The 21,894-nt window shown below is 42.0% G+C and overlaps 2 protein-coding genes across 2 annotated transcripts in view; both read left to right on the forward strand.

The window, feature by feature from the left end:
- HKDC1 (hexokinase domain containing 1) overlaps nucleotides 1-15,434 on the forward strand; it is a 52,142-nt gene extending 36,708 nt beyond the window's left edge. The window contains exons 14-18 of the mRNA XM_040485235.1: nucleotides 15-114; nucleotides 1,781-1,964; nucleotides 3,977-4,132; nucleotides 9,599-9,832; nucleotides 14,487-15,434. Of these exons, the coding sequence (XP_040341169.1) occupies nucleotides 15-114; nucleotides 1,781-1,964; nucleotides 3,977-4,132; nucleotides 9,599-9,832; nucleotides 14,487-14,634 (822 nt within the window). The 3' untranslated portion in view covers nucleotides 14,635-15,434. The remainder of the gene's footprint in view (nucleotides 1-14; nucleotides 115-1,780; nucleotides 1,965-3,976; nucleotides 4,133-9,598; nucleotides 9,833-14,486) is intronic.
- A 1,369-nt stretch (nucleotides 15,435-16,803) lies between these two features.
- HK1 (hexokinase 1) overlaps nucleotides 16,804-21,894 on the forward strand; it is a 125,855-nt gene continuing 120,764 nt past the window's right edge. Inside the window, exon 1 of the mRNA XM_040485233.1 lies at nucleotides 16,804-16,933. The gene's annotated coding sequence lies outside the window, so the exon portion shown is untranslated. The remainder of the gene's footprint in view (nucleotides 16,934-21,894) is intronic.

Below are 21,894 nucleotides of genomic sequence, written 5' to 3' on the forward strand. Positions count from 1 at the left end.
TGCTTCCTTTGTAGGAGTTTGACCTGGACATAGTTGCGATCGTGAATGACACAGTGGGGACCATGATGACCTGTGGACATGAAGATCCTAATTGTGAGATTGGCCTGATTGCAGGTAAGTGGTCAGGCATGTCCCATTAGCCTACTCTCATCATCTCATCTTTTGGTGGTTTCCTTTTATTTATTTAATTTTTTAAAATGTTTCTTTATTTTTGAGAGAGAGAGAGAGCATAAGCAGGGGAGAGAAGGAGAGAAGGAGACAGACAATCTGAAGCAGGCTCCAGGCTCTGAGCTGTCAGTGCAGAGCCCGATGAGGACTCTGTGAGATCTCTGTGAGATCATGACCTGAACCAAAGTCAGATGCTTAACCAAATGAGCCACCCGGGACTTCCTGGTGGTTTCCTTTTAACATAGGGAAGTACATGGGGACCATTTTTCCATTACACGGCGAGTCTAAAGCCAGCTTTGACCAAGGCAGAGATGAAGTTAAGATTAGGATTCCAGATCTCCTACTTTCCAAATCTTTACTTAATATCTTTCTCCTTAAGGGTCCTAAGCCAATGTTGCCCTTTTGTTGAGGAAGGAGAATGGCATAGAAAGAAATGATTTTCAAAATAGGGCCTTGAGGCAAATTATCCTGGGTGGAAAGAGACCATAGTTGGATCATGTGGGCCTAGGGCTGAAGGAGCTAGATTTTCATGCGGCTCCAATGTACATCTCCTCTGTTATCTGACCTCTTCTGGCTGTCAGGGTGCACAGGGTGGGGAAGAGTTGGAAAGAAGAAGAGAGGTAGAAGAGAAGAGAAGGGAGTGGCCTGGCATATAATATAGGTATTTTAGGGACCTTTGGGAGAAGTCCAGCAGTGATTAAGCAGAAGGGTGGATTTCAAGGGGATGACTCCAACTGGCAAAGGGAAGGGGTTTAAACAGATGAAGATGGAGATGATAGGCATCAAGTGACAGGCACAGGTTACTAATGACAGAATCCGGGAAAGTTGTTCCAGTTGGTTGTCTGGACTCCCTGAACGTGAACAGTGGCTAGAACAAGGAGAGGGGGTAGAGTGAGATGCCTTCAATGCCAGCCAAGAGTTTCATCTCCCAGAAACTCTTAACCATTTTGTGACTGTGGGTGGGTTACTCCTTCTGTCCGGACTTGAGTTTCCTCATCTGTGGGAGGGGTCAGGCTAGAATTAGGAGGACAAAGGGGTGAGACTGCTTGATTGAATATAGTCGCTGCCTGGGCTGTTGCTCGGAGAATAGTTCTGAGACCACGTCATGAGCAAAGGAGAAAGAAGGTGGCCTATGGATGCCAATGTTTACTTTTCTAAGACTAGATAATTCCTCATGGTCCCTTCTAGCTCTGGCTGCTAACTGTGACTACTTGGGAGCTCACTTTGTGTGCCTATAGCTTACAGTGATGATAAGGAAGAGGATGATGATGTGATGTGATGATGACGGTGATGAGGAGGAGGAGGATGGTGTTATCTCAGGGACCCCTTTCCTGGATGCTTACTATGTGGAGGAAGCTTGTGAACACCATCTCATTTTTTCCTTTATAACAAATCTATAAGGCAGGTGTTATTTCCTTTTTACAGATGAAGAAATTGGACCCCTAAAAGATGAGATACTTGTCTATGGTTGCCTACTGATGAGTGTTAAGCTGGAACTCATACCCAGTCATATCTGACTCCAAGCCTAAATTCCCATCCACTGTGCTCCTCTGCTTCTTTAGGACTTGGTGATGTCTTTTGAAGACTAAAGTCCCTTCATGATTCCTTCTAGGAACAGGCAGCAATATGTGCTACATGGAGGAAATGAAGAACATCGAGCTGGTGGAAGGAGACGAAGGGAAGATGTGCATTAACACCGAGTGGGGAGGGTTTGGAGATAATGGCTGCATAGATGACATCCGGACGCAATATGACGAGAAGGTGGATGAGGGGTCTTTGAACCCTGGCAAACAGAGGTGAGGAGGGCAGATGTGTGTATTTATGCATGTTGTGCTGTGTATGACATTACCAGCTCTGGGGGAGGGTACTATGTTCATATCATAGACAGTACAGCTTTGTATTTTTATTACAACTCTCCATCAGAGGTCAGTGAAGTGTCTTACTAGAACAAAAACAAAACACAGGGCAAGTTCCCAACAAGTGGAAAGGAGCGGTACCTTTTTCTAATTACCATAAGGTGACATAAGGTCTAGTGGTGGCTTTGGAAGTGATTCAGAGATGGTTACAAAGTCCATTCACCGTGGGCCAAGTGTCACAGAGCAGGGGAATGCTGACTTAGTAGGCCCTCTCAGGGTGGGCTTCTAGTAAATCCAGTTTAGGGGTCAACATCCTCAGCCTTTCAAGAGCTGGCTGCCACTCTGGTGACTTCTGTTGCAGTTGGGGGTGGGGGTGGGGCAGCAAGTGATGGATGGGAGTACTGGTTCTTAGTCATGATGTCATGTCCCACCATGGGTCACAATCACTTGTGAGGTATGTTCCAGTTACTAGTCATACTAAAAATACTGAAAGCAATGAGTGATTCTTTAAAAAAAATAGAGTACATTTTCACTTGTGTTTTCATTGAGCTTCCTGATTAAGAGAGAAAGCAGTGGGTAGAATAGAGGTAACATGCTAGGAATTGATAATTAACCCAGGCCCATCCGTGGCAGCAGATGTTGGCAAACTTTTTCTGTAAAGGACCAGATTGTAAATGTTTTACTATCAGGCCATATGGTGTTTGTCACAATGAAACTCAGTATCTTAATATATACAATAAGATGAAAATATAGATTTATCATGATGATGATATCCACGTGGAGAAGTTGAACAGATAGGACATGTAATGAGATACCTGGGCCACAGATGCCTTGGTAACTAGGGAGCTGAGAACACTGTACAGGAAGATGCTTGGGCAAGGCCAAGACCAGCCTTAATGGTCCTGGTCTTCCTTTGGCACGAGTCTCTGTAGCTGAGAGGAAGGTGAGTTGTGGTCAGCCCAGCTGAACCAGGGGTTGATCCAAAAAGAAGGAACCTTGTCTCTGAATCCCAAGTTGGGGCATTTGAGTATCATGGCTCTTCTGAAGGGGCAAGTTCCTTCTGACTCAGTTTTGTGTCTGGATCCACTGGAGGCTGACATTTTTAGAGTGAGAGTTTGAGGGGGCAACACATTTGAATTTGCCTTGCTGTCACCATTATTTGTCTAAGTCTTGGTTTCTTAGACTGATGAGGTCCCAAGCAGTTAAGCAAGTACAAGTCCAGCACGTAAGTCTCAGGTATACTCAGCTTTCCACTTGACCCTGCAGGAAGTGGCTGTCTAGCTCCACATCACTGTTATTAATACTGTTGCAGATGCCTGTGCAAAGTGTCTGGTCAGTGCCTGTTGGTTACAGAGCCCCCTTTCCTCTTGTTCCTTCCCTCATGGAGTTCATAGCCTGGTAGAAAGGGGGAGGAGAGCCAATATTTTTAAAGAACCCCTGGTGTGCGCATTTTATTATTTCATGGAGAGAATCTCTAGTGAATCTCTAGATTTCTCCAAATACAAAGCCAAGGGGAATCTAGTAGACCAGATTTATAATACAAAGCCAAGGAGAATGGGCTTTGGGACCTGACAAGGGACTCACTTTTTGCTCAGTGCCTGCTCTGCGCCAGATGCTGGCCTCCCAATACTCTTGTGGGACCAGGAGTTTGCTCCCTGTTTTATAGATGATGGCTTACAGTGCTTGCTCAGGTCGTACGGTTAGTATGTGGGAGAGCTGGGGCCTGGCTTCTTCCTGGTCAACATGGCTCCAAAGACTGGCTTTCTCACATCATGCAGACTTCTACATTGCATTTCTCTGGATCTACAGCCCACTCCGAACCACTCCAAACCAGGCAGTTGTTGGATGCCAATGGGCATACCTTCCACACCCAGACCCGTAGTCCTTTTGTGAACTACTCACCAGTGCTGATTTTCCTGCTCTTACCAATCTTATCTCTATTCTCCAAATAGATATGAGAAAATGACCAGCGGGATGTACCTGGGGGAGATTGTGCGGCAGATCCTGATTGACCTCACCAAGCACGGTCTCCTTTTCCGTGGGCAGATTTCAGAGCGTCTCCGGACCAGGGGCATCTTTGAAACCAAGTTCCTGTCCCAGATTGAAAGGTGATGTGTGAGCAGGTTCACCTGCTTGGTGTGAGAGGCACTGATTGGGATGTGCTGCTGTCATGCTGGAGTCCAGCAGGCTTGAGATTTAAAAATAAAAACAGTAAGGGCCTGGCTGGACAAGGGGTTTCCTCCTAGAGCTGCTCTGTCTCTCAGCTGCATCAGGACCACAGGACACAACTGAAGGGCCAGCTGCATGCCTGGGCCCTGAGGTTCCTAAACTGTTACACAGGACTTAGCTTAGGCTGAAAAATGATCCTCTCTTGTTCCTAAAAAGATGATGTGTCCATAATATGAAAGAAAACTCTGTAAAAAAAAAAAATCACCTATATGCTCATGACCAAATATAGCTGTTTTGATCTTTACATGTTCCCTTTCAGATTTTTAAAAGTGTGTAAACATATTTGCATAATTGCAATCATACTACACATATAACTCTGTATATTGTTTGTTCAGTGATTGTACAGGACAATTGTCAGTTATAATTCTGGTTTCTATTTTATGATTTATTATGAAAAGTTCTTTTTGCATTTTTTAAAAAACATTTATTTATTTAGTTTTGAGAGACAGAGACAGAGCACGAGCAGGGGAGGGGCAGGGAGAGAAGGAAACACAGAATCGGAAGCAGGCTCCAGGCTCCAGGCTGTCAGCACAGAGTCTACACGGGGCCCAAACTCATGAATGGCAAGATAATGCTCTGAGCCGAAGTCAGACACTCACTGACTGAGCCACCCAGATGCCCCTGAAAAGTTTTAAACATAGAAGAATAGAGGGAATGGTAAAATGAACTGACTGTTTGCATCACCACCTTCAATAATGATCAACTCATGACCAAACTTGGTCATTGATATACTCCTGCTTTTCCCACCCCTAAACTGGATGAATTTGAAACAAATCTCACATTTAAAAAAAAAAAATTTTTTAACGTTTATTCATTTTTGAGAGACAGAGAGAGACAGAGCGTGAGCGGGGGAAAGGCAGAGAGAGGGGGAGACACAGAATCCAAAGTGGGCTCTAGGCTCCAAGTCCCGATGTGGGGCTGGAACCCATGAAACATGAGATAATGACCTGAACCGAAGCTGGATGCTTAACTGACTGAGCCATCCAGGCATCCCAAAACAAATCTCACATTTTATGTGAGTTTATCTGTAACTATTTAAAAAATTTTTTTTAATTTTATTTTTTATTTTTAAAAATTTACATCCAAATTAGTTAGCATGTAGTGAACAATGATTTCAGGAGTAGATTTCTTAGTGCCCCTTACCCATTTAGCCTATCCCCCCTCCCACAACCCCTCCAGCAACCCTCAGTTTGTTCTCCCTATATATGAGTCTCTTCTGTTTTGTCCCTCTCCCTGTTTTTATATTCTTTTTGTTTCTCTTCCCTTATGTTCATCTGTTTTGTCTCTTAAAGTCCTCATATGAGTGAAGTCATATGATTTTTGTCTTTCTCTGACTGACTAATTTCACTTAGCATAATACCCTGCAGTTCCATCCACGTAGTTGCAAATGGCAAGATTTCATTCTTTTTGATTGCCGAGTAATACTCCATTGTGTGTGTGTGTGTGTGTGTGTGTGTGTGTGTGTGTGTGTGTGTGTATACCACATTTTCTTTATCCATTCATCCATCAAGGGACATTTGAGTTCTTTCCATACTTTGGCTATTTTTGATAGTGCTGCTATAAACATGGGGGTTATTAAAAAATTTTTTTTAATGTTTATCTATTATTGAGAGACAGAGAGAGACAGAGTATGAGTGGGAGAGGGACAGAGAGAGAGAGCTAGACACAGAATCTGGAGCAGGATCCACACTCTGAGCTGTCAGCACAGAGCCACACAAGTGGACTTGAACTCATGAACCGTGAGATCATGACCTGAGCCGAAGTCGGACACTTAACCAACTGAGCCACCCAGGTGCCCCTATAATTATTTTTAAATATGTTTATAAAATATTAGTTCTTTAAAAAAAAACATAACCACACTACCATCACCACACCTAAAATAGCTAATGATAAACCTTAAACTCAAAATATCCTGCCAATGTTTCTATTTTCCAAATTGCCTAAAAATAATGGTTTTTACAGTGCATTTGTTTGCATCAATATCCAAACAAGGTCCAGACAGGTCATTTGGTTGAGATATATATATGTATATATACATACAAAACAGAAGAGACTCATATATGTATGTGTATATATATATATATATATATATATATATATATATATAGTGCAACAATGATTTCAGGAGTAGATTCCTTAATGTCCCTTACCCATTTAGCTCATCCCCCCTCCCACAACCCACAATAAAAAAAAAAAAAAATATATATATATATATGTATATATATATAAAGATTTTAGAATCTTTTTTAATATATAAACTTCTCTTGTTTCCCCTTGGAATATATTGGATGGAGAAACTTATTTTATCCTAGAAGTTTCCTGTGTTCTAGATTTTGCTGGTTATAGCATTTAGGATTTTCTTCTCTCTTATATTTTCTACAATTTCATAGTTAGACCTAGATGCATGGTTAGATTCAGTGTTGAGTTTTGGACAAGAATGTTTCAGAAGTGGCATTGAGTTGTCTCTCTTTTGTTTACTTTTTTTTTTAAGTTTATTTACTTATTTTGAGAGAAAGAGAGTGGGAACAGGGGAGGGGGAGAGGGAGAGGGAGAGGGAGAGAATCCCAAGCAGGCTCCATGCGGTCAGCACCAAGCCCAATGCGGGATGTGAAATCATGACCTGAGTCGAAATCAACAGTTGGATGCTTAACTGAATGAGCCACCTAGACACTACTGTCTGTCTTTTATGATGTAAGTAGTCACTGATGCTTATTGCCAAGATCTGTGATTTCACTTGAGATTGTAAAATGATGGGAAGTTAATGCTAATACTCCTGCAATTTTTAGCTGGAATACTTCTAGAGACTTCTCCATCTCAAGTCTTTGGTGTAATTATCATTTTAAATGGCTGCATAATGTTACATTAGATTGCTATACTATAATTTACTAAACTCTCCCTTTAGTATAAGATGTCTAGCTTATAATTTATGGATTTCCGCAGTTCTGAGTAACACCATAATTATTCTTTTTGTGTAATCATTTGCAGCTCACAAATTATTTCCTCAGGAGTAGAAGTATCTGATTAAAAGAAGCATTTCCCTGTGGACACACTTCTAAAAAGGTGGTTCCATTTTCCACCACCGCCAGTTATGTACAAATGTGTCAATGTCACTGCTTTTTTTTTTTTTTTTCTTCTCCCTACCGGCGCCGTTCCTGTCAAGAGGCTTTGTATTTGGAATTTCTTTCAATTTGCATTCATTCATGTAATTTCCCTGGTCTGCATGGCCAGATGCCAGCAAGCCACAAATCACTTTGGGAAAAACAGAAAACTCTTTAGAAGTGAAAGCAGTGTACTTAGAGAAATCAGATGGACTGTTGTAGGGCTGTTCTTGCTGTCTAAGGAGATGGTGGTGGAATCAGCACCAGCAGCAGCAGCAGCAGCAATTTTGTTTCAGAAGTTGTGATAAGCAGATATCCAGCATCCCTTTTTGTCTGCTCTTCAACCTATTAGATTCAAAAGTGCAAGTTAAAAGTCATCACTGCTGATGACCAGAGCGATCCTCTTTTGCTGTGGGGAAAAATGATTTCTTCCTCATGTGCAAGAGATGAGCACATTGACTATCTTTGCTGTGTGTGTGTGTGTGTGTGTGTGTGTGTCCTGAATACAAAGGAAGATGTTCTTGGACAAGAGTAAGTTAGCAGGACCTATATGCCTCCAGAAATATTTGCTTCTGCCACACAAAAGGTGTCTGCTTTGGATGCTTTGGTTTCCTATTTCTAGTTATTTTATTTGTTTTTAAACTTCATGGTATAAAAAGAAAATCACATCCAATCTGGTACCAGTTGGGAATGGTAGGTGCTATGCTGTCTGTGGTCCATTTCAAAGCACGTTGTCCAATGGATGCAACAGCGATTCTTGGGTTGTGGGGAGTGTCCTAGGCTTATAGTCTCAGAGTCTGAGTTTAAGATTGCTTGTGGTGTGTGACCTGAGGCAAGTTGCTTCACCTTTCTGGACAATTCCTTTCCTTATAAAAGATAAGTACTCTACTGCTTAACTTCAAGGATTGCTCTGAGGATTGAGCGGGGGAATGCAGATGAAAGAAGCGGGGTGGGGGCACCTGGGTGGCTCAGTTGGTTAAGCGTCCTGACTCTTGGTTTTGGCTCAGGTCATGATCTCACAGCTTCGTGGGTTTGAGCCCCACATTGGGCTCTGTGCTTGGGATTCCCTCTCTCTCCTTTCTCTCTGCCCCTCCTCCACTTACACTATTTCTGTCTCTCTCGAAATAAATAAATAAACTTAAAAAAAAATAAAACAGAAAGAACAAGATAAACTGTGAAGGCTGGGACTGTGGAAAGAATTTCAGGTTTTATTTTTTTACATACTTAAAAAAATCCCTTTTTTTTCTTCCTATACACATATTGCTCATTCGAAAGTAAAAGCAAGAAAATAAGAACCTGCTGGTAATCCTACCAGCAACTGAATAGTTTCCTTCTGCTTTTTTTTTCTATGCAAGGACGCACATTCATGAAAACCAAGATCATATGGCACATAGTATTTTATAATCTATTTTTTCACTTAATATGTCATGAATACTTGCCATAGCATTAAGTAGTCTCATGCAAATTCATCTCTAAGGTTTACAAAGGATTCTCTTGTCTGGCTGTGCCACCATTTACCTGCTGAACCCACTATACAGCCATATAGATTCTTTCTCAGTTCTCTCTCTTTTTTTTTTTTTCTCAGTTCTCTCTTGGTAACATTCTTCTTCTCTAAGTATTCCCTGAGGCAGTCAAGGATATAATTTCACGTTGTTTAGCTTGGGAGTCAGAGCTCTGTAAGTTCACCATGAGAGAATCAGGGTCTAGACGCAAGGCCAGCCTGTCCCCGCGATGGGTGCTTTGCACGTGCATACATGCTCGTGGTCCCACGTGCAGATTCCTGCTCACAAAGGTGCTGATGGTACATTGTATATTAATTTTTTCACTTGCCCACTGAATATACACAGCCCTATGCTGGCTACTACTGAGAATATAGTCTTACCCTCAAGGACATGTAGTCTAGTTGGGAAGAGAAAGCAGGAAATCAGAAAAAGTTAAATAGAAGGAAAGCTAGCTTCTCATCAAACAGCAGGGCAGCAGGAGCTGGCGTGCTCAGTGGGAGAGTTTAGACGTGGTGTGAGAAACTGTGTGCTACGCTTTATTTTGTAAAGACGATGGGACTTCCTGGGGGCGGCAAACTTTCTTGAGTCTCAGCTTCTGTGGCATTATGCTCTAACTTAGCCATTTCTTGGATCATTTTCTCCTCCCTCTGCCTAGGGCATCTGGGATGGGGGGCTGTGAGCCATGTGGAGCAGGTTCCGGGGCCCCCCGAAGCAGGTCCTGACATCCCGCTCTGCTTGTCTGCAGCGATCGGCTGGCCCTCCTCCAGGTCAGGAGGATCCTGCAGCAGCTTGGCCTGGACAGCACGTGTGAGGACAGCATTGTGGTGAAGGAGGTGTGCGGAGCTGTGTCCCGGCGGGCAGCCCAGCTCTATGGCGCTGGCCTGGCAGCCATCGTGGAGAAGAGGAGGGAAGACCAGGGGCTTGAGAACCTGAAGGTCACCGTGGGTGTGGATGGCACCCTGTACAAGCTGCACCCTCAGTAAGTGCCCCAGAGAGGTGGGGATGGGAGGGTGCTGAAGCTGAAAGTGGACCCCATGGCTCTAGCAGACAAGGTGTGAGCCCTCGTGGCTCTGTGTCTTAGTGGTAGGATGTGGGAGTACTCACCATCCTCTCTGAACCCCCTGATCTCCACCAGTGAAAGGCAGGTAGTAATAATCTCCGCCTCATAGGGCCACATGAGGATTGAGTTCCTACATGTACTTGACACAGTGCTCCACAAATACAAGCCATTATTACTAACATATTCTCACCTGACCTCACAGGGAAGTGACGAGAACTGAGTGTTTTGTACAGCATAGAGCGTTTGCCAAGTATGAGCTGGTTATAACTTTCTTAGCTCAGAGGCAGTGGACAGAAGGATTGAGAGCCCCATCAGGAAATGTAGGTTTGAATCCTGGCTCCACCACTTAGAAGCTGGGAGGCTGAGGGTCAGTTTCTCACCCTCTTTGAGCCTCAGTTCTTAATCTGTAAAATGACAACAAAAATCTTACCTACCTCATAAGTGGTTGTGAGAATTGAGTTAAAAATTTTTTGATGTTTATTTATTTTTGAGGGATAGAGAGAACGCAAGTCAGGGAGGGACAGAGAGAGAGGAAGACACAGAATCCAAAGCAGACTCCAGGGCCCGAGCTGGCAGCACAGAGTCTGACTCGGGGCTCGAACCCATGAACCACGAGATCATGACCTGAGCCAAAGTCGGACACTTAACTGACTGAGCCACGTAGGTGCCCCGAGGATTAAGTTAAACAGTATCTGGGGGCGCCTGGGTGGCACAGTCAGTTAAGCGTCCGACTTCAGCCAGGTCACGATCTCGCGGTCCGTGAGTTCGAGCCCCGCGTCGGGCTCTGGGCTGATGGCTCAGAGCCTGGAGCCTGTTTCCGATTCTGTGTCTCCCTCTCTCTCTGCCCCTCACCCGTTCATGCTCTGTCTCTCTCTGTCCCAAAAATAAATAAACGTTGAAAAAAAAAATTAAAAAAAAACCAGTATCTGTAGAGTGCATGGCACATCACAAAAAGGTCAATGGTGAAAGCTATCGTTTTCATTTAATGTTTAACATTTTGTTTTGGTGAAAATGAAAAGTATTAACAAGCTTATAAAAGTTTCCAATCATACTGAAATATATACATGAACATACTATTATTGTAACCCCTGATCCTTAGCCCCTCCTATGGTGATGACCAATTCTCCAAAATCACCGCCTAGTATCTTTTCTTGTTTCCCCCCTCGCAATCGCTTACTTTTGATGTGGTTCCTGCGAACCTCTTCTCCCTTGAACCAAGACTTGACCAAGGGACAAAAACCACATGATCATTTCAATAGGTGCAGAGAAAGCATTTGATAAAATACAGTACCTTTCATGATAAAAGCACTCAATAAACCAGAGCTAAAGGGACTCCACCTGATGAAGCATCTATGAAAAACCCACAATTGACTTCATACGTACTGGTAAAAGACTGGATGCTTTGCCCTTATAATCAGAAACAAGACAAGGGTGCCTACTCTTGTCACTGCTGTTCAACATTGTCCTGCTTTGGCACTGCCTCCAGATGGTTGCATGGTTTTTGTCTCTCAGTCCAGACGTGATTCAAGCAGAGGCTTGTCAGACCAGACCAAACCTATGTGACTTCAAAGGGAAAATCAAGGGCAAGTCTAGCCAGGGCAACTAATCAAGAAAAAGGAAATAAAAAGTATCCATATTGGAAAGGCAAAAGTGAAACTATCTTTGTCTGTAGATGACATGATTTTGTATACAGAAAACCCTTAATAATCTACAAAAAACTATTGGAACTGTTAAACAAGTTCAGCAAGATTTCAGGATGCAAGATCAATACACAAAATCAATTGCATTTCTATGCATTAGCAATGAACAATCTGAAAATGAAATTAAGAACACAATTCCACTTACAACACAATCAAAAAGAATAAAATAATTAGCAATAAATGTCACAAAAGGAATGTAAGATTTGTACATTGAGAAGTAGAAAACTTTGTTGAGATAAAACAAAGAAGACCTAAATAGAATGACAGCCTATGTTAATGGACTTAATATTGTTAAGGTAGCATTGCTTCACGAATTGATCTTCAGATTCGACACAATCATGATCAAAATCCCAGGAGACTTCTTTGCAGAAATCAACAAGTTGATCCTCAAATTCATATGGAAATGCAAGGAACTTAGACTAGTTAGAATAGTCTTAAAAAAGAACAAAGTTGGAGAACTCACAATTTTCTATTTGAAATTTACAATAAAACTGCAGTCTCAAAACAGTGTGGTACTGACGTAAGGATAAACATAGAGATCATCGGACTAGAATTGAGAGCTCAGAAACAAACCCCTACATTTATGGTCAAGGGATTTTAAACAAGAAGGTGAAGACCTTTTAATGGGAAAAGAATATTTTTTCCAGAAAATGGTGGAACAACTGGATATCCACCTGCAAAAAAAATGAGGTTGGATTCGTACCTCATCCCATGTACAAAAATCAACTTAAAATGGATCAAAGACCTGAATTTAAGAGATAAAACTATTAAGCTCTTAAGAGAAAACATAGGTATAAATCTTCGCGACCTTGGATTAAGCAATGATTTCTTAAATATGACATCAAAAGCATAAGTAACAGAAGAAAAAATAGGTAAACTGGACTTTATAAAAATTAAAAATTTCTGTGCATCAAAGAATACGACAGAGTGAAAGGCAACCTAGAGAATGATGGAAAATATTAGCAAATCATATATCTGATGTAGGATTTCTGCCTAGCAAATAGAAAGAACAATTACAACTCAACAATTAAAAAGACAAATAACCCGTCAACAAATGGGCAAAGGATCTAAATAGGCATCTCTCCAAAGATGTGGAAGTGGCAAATAAGCATGTGGAAAGATGCTCAGTATCATTAGTCACTGGAGAAATGCAAACCAAAACCATGAGGTACCATTTCACACTCATTAGGATGGCTATAACAAAAAAAGAGTGACACTAACAAGTGTTGATGAGGATATGGCAAAATTGGAGACCTCATACATTGCTGGTGGGAAACAGTTTGGGAGTTCCTGAAAAAGATAGACATAGAGTTACCATATGACCCAGCAATTCCATTCCGAGGTGTATCCAAGAGAACGGAAAACATGTTCACACAAAAACTTGTTGATGATGTTCATAGCAGAACTATTCATGATAACCAAAGGGGGAGACAGTCCAAATGTCCACCAAGCAATGAGTGGGTAAACAAGATGTAGTGTATCTGTACAATGGACTAGTACTCATAAAAAGGAGTGAAGTACTGACACATGCTATAACTCTGATCAACCTTGAAAAATATTGTGTTAATTGAAAGAAGAAGCCAGACACAAAAGGCCACTTACTATACGATTCCATTATATGAAATGTCCAGAATAAGCAAATCTATAGAGATAGAAAGTAGGGGGGCACCTGGGGGTTGGTGTGAATGGGGAGTGACTATTAATGGGCATGGAGTTTCTTTTTAGGATGATGAAAATATTCTGGAATTAGATAGTGGTGCTGGTTGCATAACTTTGTGAATACGCTAAGAAACACTGAATTGTATGCTTAAAGAAACGAAAGAAAGAAAGAAAAAGAAAGAAAGAGAAAGGAAGAAAGAGAAAGAAAGAAAGAAAGAAAGAAAGAAAGAAAGAAGAAAGGAAGGAAGAAAGACTTGATTGACTTGTGACCACTAAGCCATTTCTCCTTTCTTCTGGAAAGTTGGGGGCTAACCACCCTGCTGTGCCTTCAAGAAGACCTCAAACTTTCTCCTACTACATAACCAGTAGGGCCCCAGGGAGCATCAGCGGTTGGCCAGAGTCACCCACTGGCTGTGTGATGGAGTCGGGTTCAGAACCTGCTCTTGCATGCTGGCCCTCAGAGATGAACACCACTTGTACCATTCATGGTAACACAGGGTCACAGGACATGGGGCCTAGATGCCCAGGCCTCTGTTAAACATACTTTGACCTCACAGACTGCCCTGGTAATTCAACTTACAAGATGTCCCCTCAAATGGATTTAATATATCAAAGGATAGTTGAGAGAGGCCAACTATGTGCTTTGGGGGAAAATCAATGGAGGGAGGGAAGGATGGATAGGTGAATGGATAAAGCAAGTAGGATAAAATTATAACTTTGTTGAGTGTAGGCAGAGGGTGTTCAGGCGTTCAGCAAACTATTCTTTCAGCTCTATAGTAAGTTTGAAATTTTTCAAAATAAACATTTAGGGATTTTTGAACCAAAAAAAAAAAAAAAAAAAAAAAGTGAGGCTGAGAACATGATAGGCCTGGTTCAAGTCCTAATATAACTTACTAGTTGTACAAGCTTAGAAAAATTTCTTAACTTCTGAGCATCAATTTTTTTTATGCTGTGAAAATACTAATAAATGCTTTTAAACTGTTATTACACTTTGTATGTATATTCTGTATGTAAAACACCTAGAATAGCCTCTGGCATTAGTAGTTACTCAACAAAAGGTAAGATTAAAACAGCTATTTAGGAAGAGGTGTATGAAGCTGTTCTAGAGCCTTGAGAAGCAAGCTGGAAGGAACAAACTAGATTGGAATCATTCACGAATATGTTGATCCCTTATGTGAGTGCTGATGATGTTTCTCTCTCCCTCTTTTTTGTAGCTTTTCTCGGATATTGCAGGAAACCGTGAAAGAACTAGCTCCTCGATGTGATGTGACACTCATGCTGTCAGAAGATGGGAGTGGAAAGGGAGCTGCTCTGATCACTGCTGTGGCCAAGAGGTTACAGCAGGCACAGAAGGAGAAATAGGCACTCCCTCAGGGTTGGGCCCCACATGCCTTGGATACTGACCAGCCTTTCCTCTGGCAGATGAGTCGGTCAGGGACCAACAGGCAAGCTTCTAGCTGACTTCACATTCTGGATGACCGGAAGAGAATCCCGGGTTCTCGGGTACTCTTAGCATTTTGTTACTCAGTGTTTTTTCCAAGGGCATTAAATGATACCTATCATTGGCATATTTGGGCCAAAGATGGGCCAACTTGTAAAATCAAAGCAGCTGGGCCCGAGAGATCCCCTTTTAGCAAATTTTTCAGTTGAGGCCCAAGCTGCTAGTTCTCTATGGCTTTGGGTCCTGTGGCTGTTGGACTTGAAACATACATGCAATCTGCCCGTGAGGCCTGGCTGGCCGAGTCACCCACTGGAATGCTTGAGCCATTGCTTATAGTAGATTGGGTCCTCACTTGTGGATGCACACTTGAGAAGGATCGGGTCTCATGTAATAAACTGGAAATCTAATCTAACTTGTCCTTAACTTGTCATGTTGACTTCAAACATGGAAAGAGAACAAAGACTTCGGAGTATCAGCTCCAGGATGAAGAAGGTTGATTTCCAGGCAGCCCTGTAGGAATCTTTTCATGCTTAAAGTGAGTAATGTCAGCAGCCTGTAGGATTGTGCTTCTCCATATGCGTGTGTGTTGGGGAGGGTGCCATTTGGGGCACCCGTTTTCATTTTACATGTGGTTCGTGTTGCTGCTGTTGGTAGTTGTTTAAAGGACTGCTAGGTGTATGAAATACAGTAAATGAATAAAAAGATGTTTGATTTCCCAAGATTCTTTGCATGAGGTATTAATGTTTCATTTGGGAGACTCGCTTGCTGACTTCATGCTCTGCTGGTGGAATAAGGCACACGTAGAGACAGAAGTTGCTGAGAGCATCTCTCTAGCCCAAACTTTTTACCAACAGGGGGGAATATATGGAATATCTTCCACAATATCTTTAGTAAATTATCCAAATCTCATTTGAATGAATACTTCCAGTGACTGGGCATTCATCACATGATCCTAAAGCTCTTGCTTTTGAACAGCTAAAGCTGACTGAAGGGCCTTTTGACTTCACTCTGACTTCTACCTCGCTGGAACTTGCCCCTCCCACAGGCCCCGCTAGTCTGCATTCTACCCTCCAGAACTAAGTGGAGATGGCCTGTCCCTGACCATTGCCCCAGTGGATGTCCTCTCTTTTTTCTCTCTCTCTCTACCTCCCCTCTCCCCATTAATCTGAGCCACCTGTGACATTCTACCTTGTCACAGAGTTACCTGTAGGCATTTCTCATCTGGACTAGTAGATTGCAAGCTCTTGGTTAGATACGTTTTTGTAGTGCTCCAGGGAAGCCAGGACTATGCTGTTCTTACTAAATACTTACTAGATGGAGGCGTGATTGAAAAATGACGTGTTCCAAGAAATTTTCCGTGGAAAAAGTACAGGCCTTTATCATGGGCTACAGACTGAAAAGAATAATATTCCAGATCATCCAGGTTGATTTTGATGTATGTACTTAATTCCTAGTGATAACTGTCACCATTTGCTGAAGCAGGATGTTCAGACAGAATGGAGGAGGCCGAAGGAGGGTAAGAGAGAGGTCAGCTGGAGCTGGGGACAGATGGAGTTGAGGTTCCCTAGGAAATATTTTTTCACGCATTCAGGGAACACAGATAGAGATACTGCTGTGGGTGGGACCTAGATTTACCAAAGTGAACTTATTTTTTGCATTTTAAGGTTATACTTCTCGGAAGAGATGTTGTATGGATTCATTGCATTTATTTCTTTGTATTTGGATGTTATGCTTCTTCAGGGAAATGTTTCACTTTATCAGATTTTGTCTTAACCCCAAACCTTGCTGTCCTTGTTATCTTTTCCCAGCTCTCCTTTTCGGTGTTAAGACACACCCAGCCCCCATCCCTTTCTCTCCTAGTTCTGCCGGGTGTCTCTCCCTTTGCCCTCCTGCCTGGACGGATGATCTGGCCCAGATATCCAGGCAGTTGTACGACCACATTCTCCCACACCTGGTCTCTCACCACACATTTGGCAGGTTTGAGGAGGTCACCCGGCTCTGGCCTCCTACAAGAAAGAGAAGCCCCAAGGTATCTAGGCAACCTTGCACATTCTGACTAATTGATAGCATCATAGAATCTTTGAAGCAGAGCAGAACTGCAGAGAGGGCACGCATCCATCTTGCTGTCTTTGGACAGGCCGGCCCCTGAAACACCGGGGGCAATGGAAGACTAACTTCTCCACAAGGTTTGCTAGGCAAGACCAGCAACCACACAACAAGGTAAATTGTCCTCCTGTGGACCCCACAGACTTTTCCTCTTATGAAGGGCATCTTAGTCTACATTTTCTACCCTGTGGTTAGTTTCTCCCAGTAACCTTTTGGCTAAAAAGATCTAATAAACATAGACGTGAGAACTAGATTTTCCCTACGACTCTGACTCTCCAGAACGAGTGACCTCATTCCTATTTGTCTGTCTGTCTTCAGAAATCTTGTTTTCGTTAGCTAGAATGGGTGCCCTGTGAGAACAAGGACTCGGATCTCATTTTTCCTATATTCCCCAGAGCCTACCTCAGTGGCTGGCGTTGAGTAGCCATTAGATAATCCTCTAAGCGGACGAATGAATGAATGCTCAAACAAGTTTGTGAATGAATTTATTGCTCTCCTTTGAGTCTTACCACTATTCAGCCACCCCCGATGGGACCTGAGCCTTATGCACAGTAGATACTCTATAAATGATTGTTCAGCGCATGCCAAGCCCCGTTCTAGGCACTGAAGGCTCAAAGGAATAGAAGCTACCACTCCTGCTTTATTAGAACTCACATGCTGGCAAGGAAGGAAAGACATATAAATATCTGCAGTACAATATGGTCGTAAACAGGAACAAGAGGAGAACACAATTCCTGACCATTTGCCGCATCCTTCAACCTGTGTGGAAATATGGGTGTATGTGTGTGTGTGCATTGGCATGAGTGTATGTGTGCACCATAAACCCCTTTGGCAAGTATGAGGAACCTACAGGTACTTTCTCATAATGCTTTCTTTCTTTCTTTCTTTCTTTCTTTCTTTCTTTCTTTCTTTCTTTCTTTAAAGTTATTTTTTAAAGAGAGAGAGAGAGAGAGAGCACACACAGGAGAAAGGCGGTGAGAGAGAGGGAAAGATGATCCAAAGCAGGCTCCACACTGACAGTGGAGAGCCTAACGTGGGCCTTGAACTCACGGAACTGCAAGATCATGACCTGAGCCACCCAGACTCCCCTCATAATGCTTTTAAATGCATAAGATACTTATGAATTACAGTTACTAAAGTGGTGATAGAGTAACATATGTGATTATTTTTTAATGCACTGTAATGAGATCCAGCAGGAACTTAATAATCATAACTCTGAAATCCTGATAAGTGTAGTATTTTGAGACATTTGCAACAACAGCATAGATGTGAAAATGTCCATGGTTTCTCCTGGAGACAAAGTCCAAGGTATCGCTTACCACTACTGTGGTTTGTTGTCCACATTCTAAATGGAAGGAAATGCTAAATTTCAGTTTTTTTTAATGTTTATTTATTTTTGAGACAGAGACACAGCGTGAGCAGGGTAGGGGCAGAGATAGAGGGAGACAGACTCCAAGCAGGTTCCAGGCTCTGAGCTGTCAGCACGGGGCTAGAACCCACGAACTGTGAGATCATGACCTGAGCCCAAGTCGGACGCTTAATTGACTGAGCCACCCAGGTGAGGCGCCCCCTAAATTTCAATTAGAGGTGATTGAAAATAAATCCTAAAGAAGTTCATGGACTCCCCACTTTGGGGGTCTCCCCCTTGGGACCTAGGTTAATAATCCCTGACTGAAACGTCCTACTAGACCTGGCACTTGTTTGGGATAGCATCTCAGATGGCAGAAAGGCATTGTGGTTTGGACTCAGAAGAATTGGGCACGCTATTTAACCTTTCTAAGTTTCATTTTCCTTTTGTAAGAATGGAAGATAGGGGCACATGGGTGGCTCAGTCAGCTAAGCTTCTGACTTTGGCTCAGGTCATGATCTCACAGTTTGTTGGTTCGAGCCCCGCATTGGGCTCTGGGCTGACAGCTCAGAGCCTGGAGCCTGCTTCAGATTCTGTGTCTCCCTCCCTCTCTACCCCTCTCCTGCTTATACTCTGTCTCTCTGTCTCTCTCTCAAAAATAAATAAATATTAAAAAAAAAGAATAGAAGATAATATAACAGCCTAACAAGGTTATGGGAAGTACACAAGGTAAGTATGTAGACATGGGGATAAGCTGTGAGCCACTCGCACACGCGTGAGGTACTTGTGTTATGCTTCTTCCTATTGTTACGGGGCTTGTCTTATTGGTGTGATCAACATGAACATCAACCTAAAGGTCCTTCCAAGCCTGCTGCCCAGCCATGCAGAGGGGTAGTGAATGGCAACTGGGAGAAATGCATTTCTCACAACCCCTTCCTTCCACCTACACTGTCTTGATATATTCCTTCTCTTGTTAGTTCACAGTTGAAACTCCTCGTGAACCATATTTTATTGGAGGAAGGATGGGACTTGGGTCAAGTCAGGGATAATACAAGGGTCTGGTGGCTTCTATTTGGGGTGAACTAAGGGGAAATTAAAGAAGAGGAGTTGAGTTCCTTTCTGGTCCAGCCAATGGAAGAATGATGCTGTGAAGAAAATGAAACTAAAAATCTTCCCCTTTTTTTGTACATACATATAAGAAAGAAAGAGAGACAGGGAGTAAGGTAGGTTATTGATAATTTAGGGACTCAGAATGGTTTGAGCTATTGACCTAAAGTGCTAGTGCACCTAAAGGATGCACTAACAGCACAAGGCACAATTCCAGGGGGTGCCATTCAGGTCATTGTCTGTCTGTGACCCCGTTCCTACTGAGTCACTTCTGTGATGGCTAGCATGGTCTAGAGTGGTCTTTCACAAAGTCAGTAGTCTAGGGTCATTCTTTCCTTTAATACTCAAAGAAAATGGTTCATTTCCCTTATCCCACATGCTGCAGAAAGTCCTGTCCCCTGCCCTAATATTTCAACGTTCTTTTTTTTTAAGTTTTTTTTTCCTCTTTCTCTCTTAATGTTTATTTATTTTTGAGAGAGCATGAGAGAGAGACAGAGCATGAGTGGGGAGGAGCAGAGAGAGAGGGAGACATAGTATCTGAAGCAGGCTCCAGGCTCCGAGCTGTCAGTACAGAGCCAGATGTGGGGCTTGAACTCACAGACTGCGAGATCATGACCCGAGCCAAAGTCGGACTCTCAAGTGACCGAGCCACACAGGTGCCTCAATAGTTCAACATTCTTGAGTGGAATGCTTCTACCTTCCAGATACTCCTCTTATTGCTGCCTCCAGTGTGCTCCCACTCATCTTAGCTGATGTCACAATTCCTGCTGCCTCTCTCTCTCTGTTTCCGATGTGCAGAATTGTCCCTTCCTCTTGGATTCCCCTAACACCATGAACTCAAGGCCAGTGTCTGGAACAGACTGAGCTAAAGGTTTGGGGTTGGTGAAGGGGAAATACTTCATAGAATAGGAAACCATTTACATGTGAATATTAGGTATCAAAGTTCTATGACTGTCTCCACCCCAGGGAATTTCTCATTGGCCATCGTTCTCCATAGTCTCTGCTAGCAGTAGGTATTAGGGACTCTTTCCAACTTCTCTGGAGGCTTCTTTCTCATATCCTTCTCTTCTCTGAATTCTGGACTCTTTCCCTAAAGTGAAAAATTTCTCTTTTATAGAGCTAAGGACTCTTCTATAGTCTCAACCCACCCCCATGCCAGCCCAAGGTATTTCAACTTTCCCAGCCAAAAAGGCCCATTGAGGTATTTGAATAAAAAGAAGCATTTTTCTCTCTAAAAGACATTATTCTGTTCTCTTAGAGTCAAGCTATGGCAAGCTTTTTTCCTCGACACCCAGCAAACCGCTCATATTTCAAGTGTATAATTTGATGTTTTGATGACATCATTACCACAATCAAGATAATAAGCATATCCATCACCACCAAAAGTTTCTTTGTGACCCTTTGTAACACCTCTTTTCTGCCCTGCACCTCTTTCCCCTTACTCAGTTAACTACTGATTTACTTTCTGTTTCTAGGTTATATAGTTTAGTTTTCATTTTTCAGAATTTTATATAAGTGGAAGCATACAGGTGGTATACTTTTAAAATCCAGCTTTCTTCACCCAGTGTACTTAGTTTGAAACTCATTCAGGTTGTTGCCAGTATCCAGAATTCATTCCTTCTTTTGCCGAGTATTCTATTCTGTGGATACACCACAGTTTGTTTATCCATTCGTCTAGTCATGGATATTTGGATTGTCTCCAGTTTTTGGCTATTACAAATAAGGCAGCTATGAACATTGTATACAAGTCTTTGTATGGACATGCTTCCATTTCTCTTGGGCAAATACCTAGGACTAGAATAGCTAGGTCATTTGATTAAGTTTTTAGGCAAAAGCCAAACTATTTTCCAAAGTAGTGGAACCCTTTTATATTCCCATCAGCAGTTTATGAGAGTTTGAGTTTTTCCACATCTTTGCCAACACTTGGATTGGCTGGTCTATTTAACATTCTAATAGGTGTACAGTGGTATATAATTGTGATTTTAATTTGTATTTCCCTGATATTTAACAATCCACTGTATGGACCAAATGTTTTCCTTCCTCCATGAAATGCTTTAATTAATTAATTATCTATTTATTTATTTTTGCCTATTTTTTAAATTGGGCTGTTGGTTCCTTTTTTATTGATTTGTAAGAATTCTTTATATATCATGGATGTAGTGCTTTGTCAGTTTTAGGCATTACAAATATCTTCTCATCCTTTCATTTTAAGGTTTTGATGAACATAGTTCTAAATTTAATATTGTCAAATTTTTTAATCTTTTTAAAAAAGTAGCATGTTTTGTTTCTTAACCAATCTTTCTTTATCCTCAAGGTCAGAAAGATTTTCAACAGTATTGTCTTCTAAAACATTTAAAAATTTTGCTCTTGAGGGGCACTGGTTGGCTCAGTCAGTGGAACTTGTGACTCTTGATCTCAGGCTCGTGGGTTTGATCCCCATGTTGGGTGCAGATATTACTTAAAAAAATAAAATTATAAGGTTTTGCTTTTGACATTTATTAATATAAGTGGAAATGATTTTTATGTATGGATGAGTTACAAACCAATTTTATTTTTAATTTTTTTACTTTTAAATTTTTAAAAATTTTTCTTTACTTAGAATGACACTAGCAATTTTTTT

Source organism: Herpailurus yagouaroundi, unplaced genomic scaffold (genome assembly GCF_014898765.1).
Source record: "Herpailurus yagouaroundi ecotype Mexico unplaced genomic scaffold, PumYag 163, whole genome shotgun sequence".
Classification (NCBI taxonomy): Eukaryota; Metazoa; Chordata; class Mammalia; order Carnivora; family Felidae; genus Herpailurus; species Herpailurus yagouaroundi.